The sequence below is a fragment of the Artibeus jamaicensis genome, unplaced genomic scaffold (assembly GCF_021234435.1).
Source record: "Artibeus jamaicensis isolate MK-2021 breed Jamaican fruit bat unplaced genomic scaffold, CSHL_Jam_final contig_471, whole genome shotgun sequence".
NCBI classification, from domain to species: Eukaryota; Metazoa; Chordata; class Mammalia; order Chiroptera; family Phyllostomidae; genus Artibeus; species Artibeus jamaicensis.
In genome coordinates this window covers 2525508-2541888 of record NW_026521850.1, presented here as the reverse complement: position 1 = coordinate 2541888, position 16381 = coordinate 2525508, and the positions used below count along the sequence as shown (strand labels likewise).

The 16381-nt window shown below is 67.2% G+C and overlaps 1 protein-coding gene across 4 annotated transcripts in view; it reads left to right on the top strand.

Moving 5' to 3' along the window:
* KCNT1 (potassium sodium-activated channel subfamily T member 1) overlaps positions 1 to 15858 on the top strand; it is a 49311-nt gene extending 33453 nt beyond the window's left edge. The window contains exons 10-31 of one of the 4 annotated variants that reach the window (XM_037127741.2): positions 286 to 476; positions 1301 to 1465; positions 1573 to 1709; positions 2597 to 2660; positions 2734 to 2842; positions 3107 to 3215; positions 3622 to 3771; positions 4216 to 4451; positions 4822 to 5047; positions 5712 to 5817; positions 6904 to 7076; positions 7401 to 7472; positions 7631 to 7765; positions 7872 to 7983; positions 8822 to 8923; positions 9337 to 9420; positions 9515 to 9643; positions 9881 to 9901; positions 10644 to 10983; positions 12525 to 12587; positions 15521 to 15605; positions 15738 to 15858. In XM_037127741.2, coding sequence (XP_036983636.2) covers positions 286 to 476; positions 1301 to 1465; positions 1573 to 1709; positions 2597 to 2660; positions 2734 to 2842; positions 3107 to 3215; positions 3622 to 3771; positions 4216 to 4451; positions 4822 to 5047; positions 5712 to 5817; positions 6904 to 7076; positions 7401 to 7472; positions 7631 to 7765; positions 7872 to 7983; positions 8822 to 8923; positions 9337 to 9420; positions 9515 to 9643; positions 9881 to 9901; positions 10644 to 10983; positions 12525 to 12587; positions 15521 to 15605; positions 15738 to 15858 — 2930 coding nt within the window. The remainder of the gene's footprint in view (positions 1 to 285; positions 477 to 1300; positions 1466 to 1572; positions 1710 to 2596; positions 2661 to 2733; positions 2843 to 3106; positions 3216 to 3621; positions 3772 to 4215; positions 4452 to 4821; positions 5048 to 5711; positions 5818 to 6903; positions 7077 to 7400; positions 7473 to 7630; positions 7766 to 7871; positions 7984 to 8821; positions 8924 to 9336; positions 9421 to 9514; positions 9644 to 9880; positions 9902 to 10643; positions 10984 to 12524; positions 12588 to 15520; positions 15606 to 15737) is intronic. The other 3 variants (XM_037127740.2, XM_053667779.1, XM_053667780.1) reach the window with 3 other exon arrangements.
* The last annotated feature ends 523 nt before the right edge of the window (positions 15859 to 16381 follow it).

Here is a 16381-nt window from a genome sequence, read left to right as displayed (position 1 = left end):
TGCAGGGCTCCCAGCCGGGGGCCACGCTGCCTCCACTGACCCTCAGGCAGCTCGGTGTCCACACTCCTGGTGAATTACACAGGGCCTTGGCTCGGGCGGGAGACCCCAGCCCAGCTGGCTCAGGGGTGGGGCTGCTGGGGACTGGGCTCCCGGGCTCAGCCCTGTGTCCTGGGTGGCCCAGTGACATACAAGGAGTCTCTGAGTGACGTGCAGTCCGTGGGCAGGCGGAGCTCAGGCCCAGGAGCTCCAAGGCAGCCGAGGCCGGGCTGCAGCCCCTGACTGCCTGCGCTTGCAGGACCTGCGGCATCCAGCACCTGGAGCGCGCAGGCGAGAACCTGTCCCTCCTGACGTCCTTCTACTTCTGCATCGTCACCTTCTCCACCGTGGGCTACGGCGACGTGACGCCCAAGATCTGGCCGTCCCAGCTGCTGGTGGTCATCATGATCTGCGTGGCCCTCGTGGTGCTCCCCTTGCAGGCGAGCCCTGGGGCAGCGGGCTGAGGCCTGTGGGGCCAGAAGCGGTGTGTGTGGGGGGCGGGGGGCAGCTGCCCCTGCCTGGCAGACCCATCAGTGCCCGGAACGGGGGCTGGGCTGCCTCCTGGGACCCGCCGAGCGCAGGGTGCCGGAGGGGCTGATGGGTGCCCCGAGGGCTGGGAGTCAGGAGCCTCAGCCCCAGCAGCAGCAGTGCTCAGACCACAGCGGGCACAGCTGCCAGCCACTGCTTCCCTGTCACCTGTCACCAAGGCCAATCTGCTGGCTAAGCCACTGGGGGGATGGAAGGGGGCAGGGACCTAGCCTAGCCCCCACCTGTGCTTAGGTATGAAAACCGGAGGCCTGGGGAGGGGGCCAGCTGGTCAACTCCCAGGATGTGGAAGATTGGGGGTCCTCTGCTGACTCTGAGCTTGCCCAGGGTTGGGGGGACCCTAGCCCCGGCCCTCCCACGTCCTACCACTTCCCCCTCGTCCAGAGCACAGCCGCCCTCATGGCAGGAAGGCCTGCTTGTGCCAGAGATGACAGGACACCTGAGCCGATGAGCGCCGAGGCCACCTCGCCACCCTTCCCTCCCCCGGAAGCCCTGTGCTCTGCCCTCCTGTCCTCCACACGGCCCACCCTCCGGCCCAGGGCCACTCCCCCTCACAGCGCCCCTCCCACTGCAGACACGGAGTCAGGGGTCCGTCCACAGAGGCCCTGGAGGGCCAGCGCCCAGCTCTGCCGCACGGGGCATCCCAGATGCCTCACCGGGGCCCTCGCAGCCCCGAGCCCAGGCCACCTGGCCCTCACCTGCTCCCTCCTGCCCACAGTTTGAGGAGCTGGTGTACCTGTGGATGGAGCGGCAGAAGTCTGGGGGCAACTATAGCCGCCACCGGGCCCAGACGGAGAAGCACGTGATCCTGTGTGTCAGCTCCCTCAAGATCGACCTGCTCATGGACTTCCTGAACGAGTTCTATGCCCACCCCCGGCTGCAGGTGAGGCCCCGCTGGTAGCCCGCCCTGCTGGGTGGGCCTCACACCAGGGGGTATGTCTGGGGTCCCCAACTCGGACAGGGGTGGGCTCACCGCCCCCTGCTCCGCAGGACTATTACGTGGTCATCCTGTGCCCTACGGAGATGGACATCCAGGTCCGGAGGGTCCTGCAGATACCACTGTGGTCCCAGAGGGTCATCTACCTACAGGGCTCCGCGCTCAAGGACCAGGACCTCATGCGCGCCAAGTGAGCCCTGCCCGCCTGGCAGTCCGTTGCTGCCAGACGGCCTGGCCCGGGACCGGAGTCCCGGCTGGTCTCCCTCGGGTTCTAGGAGAGGGTGGGGCCGTCACCGCTGTGCCTGAGGGGGCGACAGGCATGTGGGTGGGTTTCTTTTAAAGACAGGCTGACAGGGTGACTTGAGGTAAGAAGACTGAGTTCTCAAGTGGAACTTTCCGGAACGTGCCCGCGCACATTCTGGGACACCCGGGAGCCCCGTCAGTTTCGCTCCCGGAGACGGATGTGTCTCCATGGTGCAACCTGGGTTGTGCTGGGGCTTGGCGGGCCCGGGAACCCTCACCTGAAGTCTCACCTGTGTAACTGGAGACAAGAGTCAAGCCCTCTGCCTGCAGGTGGTGGTGGCCAGGGACACAGCCTCTCTGGTGACCCACTGCCCAGCTCTAGTCCCAAGGGGTGGAGAGAGGCAGGGGCTGCCAGGCAGGGACAAGCCGGAGACTGGCGGGTCCCAGGGTGATGCAGTGGGGAGGGCCAGGTCCCCAGAACCCCTGTCCTGGGCCTACAGGGACAGGCTGCCAGGGGTCCTCAGACGAGAGGGGAGTGGAACTGGTCACAGGTCCCCAGACCTTGGGCAGCCCATTCCAGGAGGGACAGGCCGGCAGTCAGGGCCCAGCATCTCTGCCGACAAGTGTCCCCTTCCTGCCACACCTGGGCCCCACTGGGTCGGTGGGGACAAGGGACGAACCCCGCATGGTGAACACTGCCCTGGCAGCAGGTCATTAGCACAGAAAGGCCGGGGCTCGAGGGGACGCCCCCCTTCCAGCCTCTGCCCAGAGCCCCCGACAGCCGGGGTGGGGGTGAGGCCGGGCCCAGACGGCGCTCAGCTCTGTGCTTTGCAGGATGGACAATGGGGAGGCCTGCTTCATCCTCAGCAGCCGCAACGAGGTGGACCGCACAGCGGCGGTGAGTGCCGCCGGCCCGGCCCGGAGCCCACACTGCTGTGCCCCAGCACTGACCACGCCCTCCCCACCCCCAGGACCACCAGACCATCCTGCGAGCCTGGGCCGTGAAGGACTTTGCCCCCAACTGCCCCCTCTACGTGCAGATCCTCAAGCCTGAGAACAAGTTTCACGTCAAGTTCGCAGGTACGTATGATCAGGGCCACGTGGGCACACAGGTGAGGGCGCTCCTCCCAGGCTGGGGGGCCTCAGCACCAGCCAGGGGCAGCAGGCTCGGCACCCTCACCAGGGGCGGGTGGAGACGCTGGTTCTGCCCTGGGGGCCGGGGGTCAGTGAGGGCAGAAACCAAGGGCAGGGCAGGGCAGGGCAGGTGCATCTGCAGAGCTGGCCACCTGGGGGACGGGTAAGCGAGGTGAGCAGTGGGGGCAGTGCCGGCCTTCCTGCCCGCAGACCACGTGGTGTGTGAGGAGGAGTGCAAGTACGCCATGCTGGCCCTGAACTGCATCTGCCCCGCCACGTCCACCCTCATCACCCTGCTGGTGCACACATCCCGCGGCCAGTGAGTGTCCACGCATCCCGAGCCTCTCTGGGAGGGCGGGGGCGCGGCAGGGGCGGGGACAAGGAGACCTGTGGCAGAGAGGGGAGCGTGCAGTGGGCAAGGGTCCGGTCCAGGGAGCTAGACGTTGAGGTGGGGGAAATCAAATGTGTGGGCCCAGCTGAGACGTTCGGCCCAGTCAGGAAGTGGGTTTTGGGGACTCTGAGTGGCCAAGTGGTGACCCCCTAAAAATCAGACTCTGGTGTTTATGGCTTTTTAAACTAGCCAAGTGACCCCTTAGGCCACCCCTGAGGTTCAGCTAGACAGGGAGGGGTCAGGGTCGAGCTGGCCCCGCTGGCCTCCCCCCACCCTGTCAGCAGCTGACCTGGGTGGAGGGGCAGCCACGATGGTGATGTCCCTGCCCGCCCAGGGAAGGCCAGGAGTCCCCGGAGCAGTGGCAACGCATGTACGGGCGCTGCTCGGGCAACGAGGTATACCACGTGCGCATGGGCGACAGCAAGTTCTTCCGCGAGTACCAGGGCAAGAGCTTCACCTACGCCGCCTTCCACGCGCACAAGAAGTAGGTGTCCTTGGGGGCATGGGCTCGGCCACCCCCACTCGGTCCAGGTCAGGGTGCGGCCTCGGGGGTTGGACGTCAGAGTGAGCATAAGCCCCAGTTTGCCCTACCACGTGGCTTCCCCTTTCTGACCTCGGGTCATCGGGTCAAGTGTGCAGAGGGGCGTCCCATACCCGAAGGGAGGGCTCTGCCAAGGGTCTCACCCCAAACGGCCCTCAAACCCTGGTCTCCCAGGACCCGGTCCGCAGAGCAGAGTAAGTGTGTCCCTGGGCGGAGCCCCGCCGAGCCGAGCACGCCCTCCCAATGGTGTAGGTGGGGCCCCCAAGCCACGCCCTCCCAACAGTGTGGGCGGGTCACCTCCGAGCCACGCCCCCCAACAGTATTGGCGGGTCACGCCCTCCCAGTGGCGTGGGCGGGCCCCCGCCGAGCCACGCCCCTTCCCCCCAGGTACGGAGTGTGCCTCATTGGGCTGAAGCGAGAGGACAACAAGAGCATCCTGCTGAACCCAGGGCCACGGCACACGCTAGCGGCCTCCGACACCTGCTTCTACATCAACATCACCAAGGAGGAGAACTCGGCCTTCACCTTCAAGCAGGAGGAGACTCGGCGGCGGGGCCTCGTGGGGCCGGGGCGTGGCCAGGGTTCCTCTCACTTGCCGGTGCACAGCATCATTGCCTCTGTGGGTGAGCCCTTGCCTGGGCCCGGCATCCGCCAGTGCTCCTGGGACCGACCCTGCTCTGGGCTAGGTGGGAGGGCCAGACGACCTTGCCCGTGGCCCAGCTCTGCCGGCCTCAGCGTGCTGGTCTGTCCGGGGGGCCACCCCGCCTCCTGTGGGCACTCGGTCTGCATCCATGTCCAAGTGCCTGCCGGGATGAGGCCGCCCTACGTCGGGGCCATCGGGAGAAACTGAGGCTTGGGTGCCAGACTCCCCTGGGGTGGTGCAGCTGGACAAGACCCGGTCTTGGGAGCATGCTGTGTCTACCTCCCATTAAAAGTGCTTCCCCGCGGAGAGCCCCAGGGAGGGTTGCCAGCCAAGTCACTGCTCTGTTCCAGGGACGGTGGCCATAGACCTCCAGAACACAGAGTGCCCATCAGCCCAGGGTGGCGAGGGCGGCAAGCTGGCGCTGCCCACGGAGAACGGCTCTGGCAGCCGGCGGCCCAGCATCGCGCCTGTCCTGGAGCTGGCGGACAGCTCAGCCCTGCTGCCCTGCGACCTGCTGAGCGACCAGTCGGAGGACGAGATGACGCCCTCGGAGGACGAGGGGCTGTCGGTGGTGGAGTGAGTGTGGCCTGTGGGGACAGAGCGGACCTGGGGAGGGACGTGTCCCCGTGAGTGCAAGGTGCCCTGGAAGAGGCAGGGCCAGCGTGCCGAGTCCCTGGGCCCCGATGGGTGGCAGCCTGAGCTCTGACTCGGCTTCCAAACGGCGTCAAGGGAGACCTTTTTTGGCAGATGCAATCTTCTGGGGACCCCTGTACCCAGACACCATGGTCCCCGGGGTGGCTGCCTTCAGCGTGGCCTGTGGAGGTTCCAGAGAGGGAGCCCTCAGTGATGTGCCTTCCCGTCCTGGGGGCCGCTGGCCCACCGGAGCTGTCACCCTGCCCTGGGTTTGGGCCACATCTTCTCACTGTCCTTCCTGCTGTCCTTCCCGCTGTCCCGTCTGTCCCCAGCAACTCTTCCCCACTTGGCCTTGGGCAAGACAGACAGGGCGATGGCCTGCTGCTGGCCCAGGTGTCCATCCGTCACCTGGCCTTTGCCGCTGGGGTGGAGTGTGTGGGGACAGACCTGCCTGGGGGTGAGGACAGAGCTGGGGCCATCGGGGAGGGGGTGACTGGGGCCTGGCACCCCTGTGTGGTCACTCCCACTGGGCAAGAGGGCACCATGAAGCTGGTGGCCTGGAGTCCTGGGGGCGCCGGCTGCTCTGAGGCTCCTTGTCCCACCCCAGGTACGTGAAGGGCTACCCCCCCAACTCGCCCTACATCGGCAGCTCCCCCACGCTGTGCCACCTGCTGCCCGTGAAGGCCCCCTTCTGCTGCCTGCGGCTGGACAAGGTGAGTCGCAGCCCGGCCGGCTTCGGGTGACTGCACTCTGACACGACTTCGAGGGAGCAGTGACGAGGACAGGTGTCCTTGACCCACACGCTGACTCACGGCCTGGCTCTCTTGCCAGCTGCTCTCCTGTCCCCTGGCCTATTTCCATGTTAGAGGCCTGTTTTCCCAGATGTCCCTCTTGTACCAGGTCGCTCACCAAGCCTGGGACACAGGTGTCTGACCTGCGGGCCATTCTCCACGTGGGCTGTTGTCCTGGTAGCCCTCACTGTCCTGCGTGGTGACACTGTCCCCACCACACCCTGTGTGCAGCTGTCCCCTGGATCCAGAGCCTCCTCGCCCTCCCTCGGGTCTCTCGGTGATTTTCAAGGCACAGGCGGATTTGCAGATGTGTTCAGAGAAGACAGGGTGTGCACTCGGGGCGGGGATGCCCGAGGTGACGTGTGTCCTTCTGGAGGCCTCTTTGGTGAGGCCAGCTCAGCCACACGGCCCTGGGGCTCAGCCAGGCCCCTGCACTGCAGAAAGCCCCCACTCTGCCTTCTCGGTGTGTGGCTCACCGAGGGGACAGACGTGGGGCTAGGTGACGCACTGCTCCTCCAGAGCTGACCCCAGCGGGGGGGCTGTGTCAGGTGCTGGCCCACTAACCCACAGCCCTCCACGCTCACCTACACCCACCTGTGCTCACCTGTGACGGCCTGCTGTGCGGAGACCCCGCCCGGCGGGGGTCACGTGGACCCCTGGCCACTGTTGCCCATCAGCCCTGGAACCAACCTCTCCTCCAAGGAGCCCCCTCTCCCTGGAAGGGAAAGGACACTTTGGGGGGTCATTGCGTCTGGACCTCTCGCTGGACTGAGCTAGAAAACGTGGACACACAGGAACATGCCCCCCACACACATGTTCATTTCCAAGTCTGCTGGGAGCTCGTGTCCACACAGACACCTCCCTGCCCCCCCTCTCTGATGTGGCTGTGGGGGCTGGCTGATGTGGAGCAGCATGCGCAGGGGAGGACGGGGGGCTGACGGCGTGGGAGGCCCCCACGGGGCGAGGGGCTGACCGCCGGGGCCCGGGCTCCGTCCCCCCGCCCCGCAGGGCTGCAAGCACAACAGCTTCGAGGACGCCAAGGCCTACGGCTTCAAGAACAAGCTCATCATCGTCTCTGCCGAGACGGCGGGGAACGGGCTGTACAACTTCATCGTGCCGCTGCGGGCCTACTACCGGTCCCGCAAGGAGCTGAACCCCATCGTCCTGCTGCTGGACAACAAGTGAGGCGCCCCCTCTGTCTGTCTTCCTCCCTCCTGGCTTCTGGTGTCCCCCGTGCCCGCGAGGCTGTGAGCCCCGGGGCATCCTCGGAGGCGCGGCAGCCCAGAGCCCAGGCTGTGGCCTGGACAAGTCCAGACCCCACTTTCCCTCCTGGGCCTCGGGTCCCCCTGAGGGAAACGAAGAATAGCCCCCTGGCCTCTAAAGGCGCCCCCGGGTCTGACGTGCCCCTGGCCCCGGGGCCCCTGTCCCGCCCTGCCCCGCTCCCCAAGGACGGGCTGGGGATGTCGGAGCAGGACAGTCGCCCACAGGCCCTGCTGCCCCCACAGGCCCGACCCCCACTTCCTGGAGGCCATCTGCTGCTTCCCCATGGTGTACTACATGGAGGGCTCCGTGGACAAGTAAGGCTGGTGTCTGGAGGCCACCCACCTGTGAGTGGGGGTCCCTGCCCTCGCCCTCCTGTTCCCCGGGTGCAGGGAGGCCGGTGGGGGGGAGGGGCTGAGAGCCAGTCACACCCTGGGGCGGCTCCGGGCCCCTGGCCACGTGGCTCTCCCGCCAGCCTGGACAGCCTGCTGCAGTGTGGCATCATCTACGCGGACAACCTGGTGGTGGTGGACAAGGAGAGCACCATGAGCGCCGAGGAGGACTACATGGCCGACGCCAAGACCATCGTCAACGTGCAGACCATGTTCCGGTGGGCGCCGCGGGCAGGCCGCGGGGCGCTGCTCTGACCCCTGAGCCCCTGCCCACAGCTGCGGCCCAGGACCCCTGACCACCCCTCCCCCGTGACTGCCCCACAGGCTCTTCCCCAGCCTCAGCATCACCACGGAGCTCACCCACCCTTCCAACATGCGGTTCATGCAGTTCCGTGCCAAGGACAGCTACTCTCTGGCCCTGTCCAAACTGGAGAAGGTGAGCATGCTCCGCGTGCCCGGTCTGAGCTGTCAGGTGCGGGGCCTGGGGAGACTGGGCCAAGGGGCCACGGAAGCCCGGCACCTGCCCCCCTCCAGCCGGGGGCTTCAGAGACCAGAGATGGGTCTCCAGTGGGTCTGGTGTGGAGTCCAGGGGCACGGGACCAGCCACCAGGGACACAGGCCCCAGCTCTGGAGGTGTCACCCGGTATGTTCACTGACCCCAGCCCCTCCCCGGGCCCCAGTTCAGGCCAGTGCCAGCAGCGCCGTCCACTGCAAAGGGCAGGGGCATGTGTTAGGGTGAAGGCCTTGCTCAGGGTGCCCCAGGTGAGACCAGGGAGCGGGTGCGTTGCCACAGAGGAGGCCCCAGCTGGACACCGTGGGCGGCACGCCCACAGATTCAGTGCTCACAGAGCGCCAGGGGTGCTGTGTCCGCACATGGGGTGCTGAGCCCTGCTCGTGGGCACCTCTGCTGTCCCACCCAGTGCTCCCGCAGCCCCTTGGACCAGTTCAGGACAAAATCACTAAGGTCACTCAGAACGGCAGGGTGGCCACGGCAGAGCACCCCACCGAGCACAGGGCCCCGTGTGGCTGCCCAGGCTGTGCCCCTGGGCCCCACTTGTCACCAGAGCCCTGCACCCTCAGCTCAGGCCACAGTGCAGTCGGCAGGGACACACGGCTGGGCGCTCAGGCCTGTGCTCAGCCCTGCCGGTGCACATGCTCACGTGCACGAGTGCATGCCACGTGATTGCCACACACATGTGCACAGGCCCACGCGCCTGCCCACGTGCGCGCCCCTCTGGCCGCGGCGCCGCCTGGCTGAGCCCCCCTCTCCACAGAGGGAGCGGGAGAACGGCTCCAACCTGGCCTTCATGTTCCGCCTGCCCTTCGCTGCCGGCCGCGTCTTTAGCATCAGCATGCTGGACACACTGCTGTACCAGGTCCGCGGGGGGTGGGGGGTTCCATTGGAACCCAGCTGGTGTGGGTTCCCGGTCCGAGTGACGTGCCCCTCTCTGAGTGCCCCCTCCCGGGCCCCGGGGAGGCGGACCAACACTGGGTGTCTCTGGGCCCCGTCCCGACCCAAGCACCGCAGGGACTCACCTCCAAATGTCCCCAGTCCTCCTCCCAGACGACACGCCTGGGTCCCTTCTGACCTAACTGACCAGGTGAATTAGGGACCAAGGCCAGGCACGGGCCCCCAGCCCCATCTGCTGGCTGAGTTGTTTCCCGGGCCAGGCGGGGCTGGGGCGGGGGGCGTTTACGTGCCAGCTCGGGAGGCTGGGGGTGCCTGGTGGCGCGTCTGTGGGAGGAGGCGGGCGGCCTCACTGCGCCTCCTCCCCGCCCCCGCCCGCAGTCCTTCGTGAAAGACTACATGATCTCCATCACCAGGCTGCTGCTGGGGCTGGACACCACGCCGGGCTCTGGCTACCTCTGTGCTGTGAGCAAGAGTGGGGCTGGGTGGGGCCGGGCGTGCTGGGGCGGGGACCGAAAGCCTCCGGCGCGGCCCAGCTGAGGGCGCCCGACCCTTCCAGATGAAGATCACGGAGGACGACCTGTGGATCGGCACCTACGGCCGCCTCTTCCAGAAGCTGTGCTCCTCCAGCGCCGAGATCCCCATCGGCATCTACCGCACCCAGAGCCACGTCTTCTCCAGCTCGGAGGTTGGAGGGCGGGCAGGCGGGCGGGGCTCCGGGGCAGCCCCCCACTTCCCTGGGTGACAGGGGCCATCCCCATTTGTAGATTTGGGGTCCGGTCCACATGGGGCATCTGGTGGGGCCCCTGGGCCTCCCAGAAGAGCAGTGGCGGCCTGGCCCGCTGACCCCACAAGGGCTCCGGGCAATGTTGGGGGGCAGGCAGAGGCGCCCCAGGCACCCAAGTAGCCCCCGTTTCCTTTGCAGCCGCACGACCTTCGAGCCCAGGTGAGCCGCCCCCACCCCACACACTTCACACCGAGGTGTCTGCAGAGGCCTGCCTGAGCCCAGACCCCCACCCTGAGCCTGGGAGGGGTGCAGAGCGCGGGGTGGCACCGGCGTGTGTTGGCCATGGAGCAGCTCAGAGGCTCGAGGCATCGGCCTCTGTACAGATGGGGACACTGAGGCCCGGGTTGGGACACCCAGACTCCCCAGGCTCCCCAGCCACATGGGCCATCTGCAGGTCATGCTGTGGCCCCATGGTGGCGGGTTCCTGCCCTCCCCCACCACTCTGGCCCCACCTCCATGTCCCCAGCCCACTGCTTCTTAAGGTGCTGAGTGGGGGGCGGTTTTCTCCACGTGCTTCCACGTGCTCATGGGGCCGGGCACAGGCCCTGTGCGTCCCAGCCCGCCACATCCCGCACTCTGGCTCCTGCCCCAAGAAGTAGGGAAACTGCGGCACAGAGAGGCATGTGACCCTCCATGGCAAAATCGGGACATGCAGGGCCTGGAGGTGAGGGGGCTGCCCTCACCCCCCAGCACATCGAGGACAGGCCTGCAGCCAGGTCCCGAGCTGGGCGTCCGGGGCTCAGGGGGGGCTTGGCCGGGCCCGCCTCCGGATGGAGAAGGGAGGCACTCGTGTCTCTGGGCCGGGGGTCCTCCCTCAGGAGGCAGGGACTGTCCTCCCCACCTCTGCCAACGGCCCCCCAGCTGCTCTGCCTCCGTCCCTCACCCCTCCTACCTCGGCCAGTCCCAGATTTCGGTGAGTGTGGAGGACTATGAGGACACGCGGGAAGTGAAGGGACCCTGGGGCGCAAGGGCAGGGACCGGCAGCGGTGGTGGTGGCAGCGGCAGCACCCACGGCCGGCATTCAGTTGGCGGCGACCCAGCCGAGCACCCTCTGCTGCGGCGTAAGAGCCTGCAGTGGGCCCGGAAGCTGAGCCGCAAGAGCCCCAAGCACACGGGGAAGGCGGCGGCCGAGTGGATCAGCCAGCAGCAGCTCAGCCTGTACCGGCGCTCTGAGCGGCAGGAGCTGTCAGAGCTGGTCAAGAACCGCATGAAGCACCTGGGGCTGCCCACCACCGGCTACGGTAAGGACGGACCACCGCCCGCCATGGGCCCCACCTCCCAGCTGTCCGTCGGTCTGCCTGCAGACACCAGCCACGGCTGCTCAGAGCCCTCCGGTGTGGGAGCACGCGGGACCTCCTGGACTGGTGCCAAGCCCCCTAAGGGAGGGCTCACCCCCTACTCTGGCACCTCAGTTTCCCTGTCTGGAGCTGGCGGAGCCTGGGGTGCAGGAGGAGGAGGCTGTGGGCTGGGGAGGGCCAGGCTGGGCTCCCCGAAAACAGCAATGAGCATTGGCTGGGGACAGAGGGGCCACCTCGGGCCAGACCTGCTGGTCATCAGGAGCCCAGGGGCCACTGTGTGCCCGTGGAGAACAGGGAAGGGCAGGGAGAGCCCAGGAGCCTCCCTCGCCAGCCCTCCCAGCGGTCGGCACTCAGGGGTGTGTCTGGCAAGGGGAGGGGGAACAGCATGGAGACTTCGCTGTGGGCCTCAGGAAGTCCTGGTCCCCATGGCACAGCCACCCGACTCCTGCTGCGTCAAGGGGACAGTCACTGTCGTCGGCAGGCCCAGGCTGCCCCTTCTGTCTCTTGCTTGCTTGGGGGGGGTGTCTGTCAGCTTAGCCGAGGACAGGTCTGGGTGGTGGGCTGGCCCTCGAGGGTCAGCCCTCCCTCCCTCCCTCCCTCCCTCTGGACGTGGCCTCTGACCAGGGGGGCCGAGGGCCCCAGCTGCCCGCTGCTGCTGCCGCCGCCGCCGTGCCCACACCCTGGGCTGTGCCGAGGCTCTGGCCTGCACTGGGTTCCTCTTGGGGCCTCTGCGATCACTCGGGCCTGGCTCTCTCCCGCTCCCCCCACATGCTTCCTGCCATCTATCCCCTGGCTTGGAGCCCGTGAGCCCCCTTCCAAGTGGGACCGGCTGGCCCCAGGCTCACCCTGGAGCTGCCCAGGGGTCTCTCAGGCCAGACTGTCCATTGGCTGTGCAGCCCTGAGCCCATGTGGGACTCAGGGTTTGGGGGACAGGTAACACACGAGCGCCCGGCCCAGCCCTGTCCCCGTCACACCCCACTACACAGTTTACCTTTGTCCCCTCCGGTGTCCCTGCCTGGGTGGGTGCAGTCACCCTTTCCAGGGGGAACAGACACTGAGGTTCCCAGCGGGTGTCTGCTGTTCCCACAGCAAGTGTGGGCAAGTGGAGATTCCAGCTCACCGCCCCCCCGGAGTCCTCAAGATCCCACCCGTAGCCCCTGAGCAGCATGAACACCGCCCTGCACCCCCACACCAGGCATGTGGCCACACACATGCCGGCTACCCTGCACAGGGGTGGCGTTGACCCCAGGGTCCCCCGCCCCGCCCACAGGTATCTCATCCGCCGTGACCCTCTGACCCCCCTCTGGGAGAGAAGGAACGGACGCTCAGTGTACACCCGCTTCCCAGGCGGCCGGCGCCGGCCGCTGGGGTCCTCGCCCCGCTGCAGCTGGCTGCCCCCGCCCTGCTGCGCCGGCCGCGTGCTGCTTGCTGACCTCTCTCTCTCTCTCTGTTTCTGTCTGTCCCTCTTCCTGTGTGTTCTGTAGAGGATGTAGCAAATTTAACAGCCAGTGATGTCATGAATCGGGTAAACCTGGGATATTTGCAAGGTAATTCTGCTCTGGCCACGGGCAGCCCTGTGCGCCCCCCACCCTGGCCGGGCCGGCGGACAGGACACCAGAGAGGGTCCCTGCAGGCAGGGCCTCGGTGCTTCCAGATGCTGCAGCAGGGACCTTGGCTGCCCCTCCTCCGCCGTGGCTGCTGGTGACGGGCTGGCCTGGAGGGCCATGGTTGGCACTGGTCCCGTGGCAGCCCCCAGGCTACCCCTTGCTTCCTCTCCTGCTTGCTAAGCCCTGCATCACGGCTGCCCTGACCGTGCAGGCGGGCCAGCCTGGCCTGCAGCTGTCCCCTAGGCACCCAGGGACCCCGAGCCCCCACACCAGGGTCCTCCCTTGTGGCAGGGCGTGGTGCAGCCTGGGAACGGCCCGCTCTACCCTGAGACTTCCTGGGCCGCCCCAGCCGGGCGGGCGGCCGATGTCCTGCCCCGAGAACCCAGCGGAGTCCAGGCCACAGGCCTCACTGCCAAGAGCCCTTCCTTTCCTAAGGGGAGGCTCCGTGTGGCCCCGGAAGAGCTCAGACCACCGAGTGACCGGGCCTCCTGGGCCTGGGAGGCATTAGTTTGGGGGAGCCGTGGGACAGGAATGGTGTCCCCATGGTCTGGGGGCTGCAAGGCTGGCGTCAGCATCCACCGTCCCCCTTTCCTCGTGCTTTTCCTTCCGAGACACAGTCCCTGGAAGACCCACAGCCTGCCCCTGGCGGTGTCTGGCGGCTTCCACGAATGGCAGCTCTGTCGCCCCCTGCCTGCCACTTGCTGTGCTCCCGATGGGGGTGCCGCCTGAACAGGGTCACCAGGACGCAGGGGGTGGCGTTTAGCGAGCACCCCACAGGGTGTAGACATTGAGTGGCGCCCCGGCCAAAGTGCAAAACCAGAGGGGAGGTGTGATCTTGGGGGAGGTGACCCCATTAGCTAGGGCTGCAGGGAGCCCCCCAGGGGGGTTGTCATGAGGCCCCTCTGCCCTGCAGAGCCCCAGCCCTGACCCCTTCTGACTGCCGCTCAGAGCGGGGTGCCGCAGTCACCCCCCACTCATAGAGGAGGAAGCTGGGGAGATGTGAGAGGACAGGGTGGTCGCCCAGGGCCAGCATCCCCCGAGGAGGCCTGGAACGTGGGTTGGGGTGAGAGGAGGCAGGTAGGGTGAGGCCCGGCCAGTCCCCTGACACCACCCTGGGCACAGCTGGCTGTCCTCCTAAGTGGCCACACCCCCCTGGCACTGCAGCCACCCCCCATGGCCCCACCCTGCAGCCTGGCTTGGCCCAGTCTCGTGCGGTCAGGAGGCCATGGCCCGTCCGCCCAGGGAGAAGCAGGCCCAGGGTGGGGGCCCAGCAAGGCAGGTGTGAGCGAGCGGCTGAGCTCCCAGCCCTCAGCAGAGGGCTCCGCCTGGACCCCAGCCTCTCCATTCACATCGCCCCGACTGGGCGCACCTGCCAGTGTGGCCGGAGCTGATGGCTGTGGTCCGCGGTATAGGGTCCCCAGGAGCTGCCTCCCCGCCACCCTGCCTGTGTCCCCAGCTTCTGCACACTCCAGGCACCTGTCTGTGCTCTGTCCACCCCTGGAAATGCATGCGGGGTGCGAGGGGCCAGGAGGGGCCTCCCCACACAGCCTCCAGCACGAGCCAGCAGCCGCAGCTCCCGCCAAAGGGCCCCAGAGCTGGGAGGCCGCCCCAGGCCCCCTGTGCCCCGCCCCCCGCCCCTGCCCCCAAGCGCACTGCACCCCACCTGCCGTGCTGTGGCATCAGGTCACCAGCGGCCCATTTGGCCTCAGCGCTCCAATCCAGCTGCAGCCCCTGACCTGGCCGGCTCACGGCAGCTGCCCAGCTTTGCAGAGAGTTCTGTCCCCTTGTCAGTGGCCCCGGCCTGCACACTCCCGCCAGGAGGAGCTGGGGACAGAGACCACCCAGGGCAGGACCTCTCTAGAGAGCTGTCCGTCTCCATGGTGGCCGTCCTTGGTCAGGAGCTGCCCTTCCTTAGATGGGCAGACTGAGGCCACGAGCCTGTCTCCCTGCCAGAGGGCCCAGGACGCTGGCAGCGTGGTGGCCGGGGAGACAGCCCTGAGGCGACCACTGTTTCTCCCGAACCTGTTCTTACCCCTGCGGGTCACGCGCCACAGCGACCCAGGAGCTGCATGCCAGGCTGTCCCCTTCCCAGGCCCTGCACGTGCCAAAGGGGTCCCTCTGAGCTGACAGTCACAGGAGTGGGTTTTGGGAAACAGGACTCAAGTCACAGCAGGTGGTTGAGTGAGCAGAGTGGGGTTGGCCTGCCCGGGCCAGGGACACAGGGCACTGGGGGTGGGACCAGCCTGAGGGCTGGGCTAAGTGTGAGTGCAGGTGTACAGAGGTGTGTGGTGTGTGTGTTTGCAGGTGTGCAGGCATCCATAGGCATGTGCAGATGGTAGGTGGGCGGCTGTACGCAGGTGTGTGCATCCGTGTGGTGTGTGCGGTGTCCACCATTCACGTAGGCAGTTGTGTGTGGGTGTGGGTGTCCACCATTCACGTAGGCAGTTGTGTGTGGGTGTGTAGCTGACTGCAGGTGTCACGGGTGTCCACAGATTTGCGCAGGTGGCGTGTGCAGGGCCCACTGGTTTATGCCCGTGGCAGGTGTGTGCGGTGCACTCAGTGCCCGTGTTCAGGGCAGCCACAGCTGTGAGATGTCGGGTGTTCAGGTTGAGCACGCTCCCTGGCGTGTGGGCTGGAGCCAAGGCCCCTGCCCTTCAGGGTGGACCCCGCCTCTGCAGGCCGGGGCCCCAGTGCCAGGGACAGGTGTCCGTCAGGGAGTTGCCCAGGCAAGGGGCTCAGGCAGGAGGACCAGAAACTTGGGGGGAGCTTCCACAGCTGGACCAGGGTTCCTGGCTTCCCAGGGGGGGGCTGGGGAGAGAGGAGGTGGGTGGGGGCTGAGTGGTGACTGCTGGCGGGGGCCCACCTCTTTGCAGACGAGATGAATGACCACCAGAACACCCTGTCCTACGTCCTCATCAACCCCCCGCCTGACACCAGGCTGGAGCCCCACGACATCGTGTAAGTGCCGCATCCTGAGCAGCATGAACACCGCCCTGCACCCCCACGCCGGGCATGTGGCCACACACGTGCCGGCTACCCTGCACAGGGGTGGCGTTGACCCCAGGATCCCCCCCCCCCCCCCGCCCACAGGTACCTCATCCGCTGTGACCCTCTGGCCCATGTGGCCAGCAGCTCCCAGAGCCGCAAGAGCAGCTGCAGCAACAAGCTGTCCTCCTGCAACCCCGAGACGCGTGGCGAGACGCAGCTGTGAGCCGCCCCACACGGCCGCCCGGCCGGCCTGCCGAGCCATGCATGAGCATGTGGGGACCTGCCCACAGCCCGCCGCCACCTGAGGCTGCTCCCAACCGTGACCGAGAGAGGAGACCTCGCACGGCGCAGCCTTTTTTAACCTGTTTTTACCAAGCTACACGATCCGTGTCTACACAAACGTATCGCAACGTGTGACCAGGCGGCTGGGTGCAGACACGCAAGCCGGGGCCGGAGACACACCCGGGTCACTGGACAGGGGAGCTGCGCCACATGGCACCACGCACACCCAGCCTGCGTGTCCACGTCTAGGCCTCAGGGCTCACCCACAACCCTGTGTTCTCCGCTCTGTGGGTCCCAGCTGGTCTTGGTCACAGGACTGTCAAGGTCTGGGCCACGGTCAGGCCACGAGGGGCTTCCCTGCCAGTGGAGGCTCCAGCACCGGGCAGCAGGCCAGTAGGAAGCCCTGCCCAGAAGAAAGTCAGAAGCCCAGGAGGGTCCCACAGCTTGGCCCGAGGACACAAGAA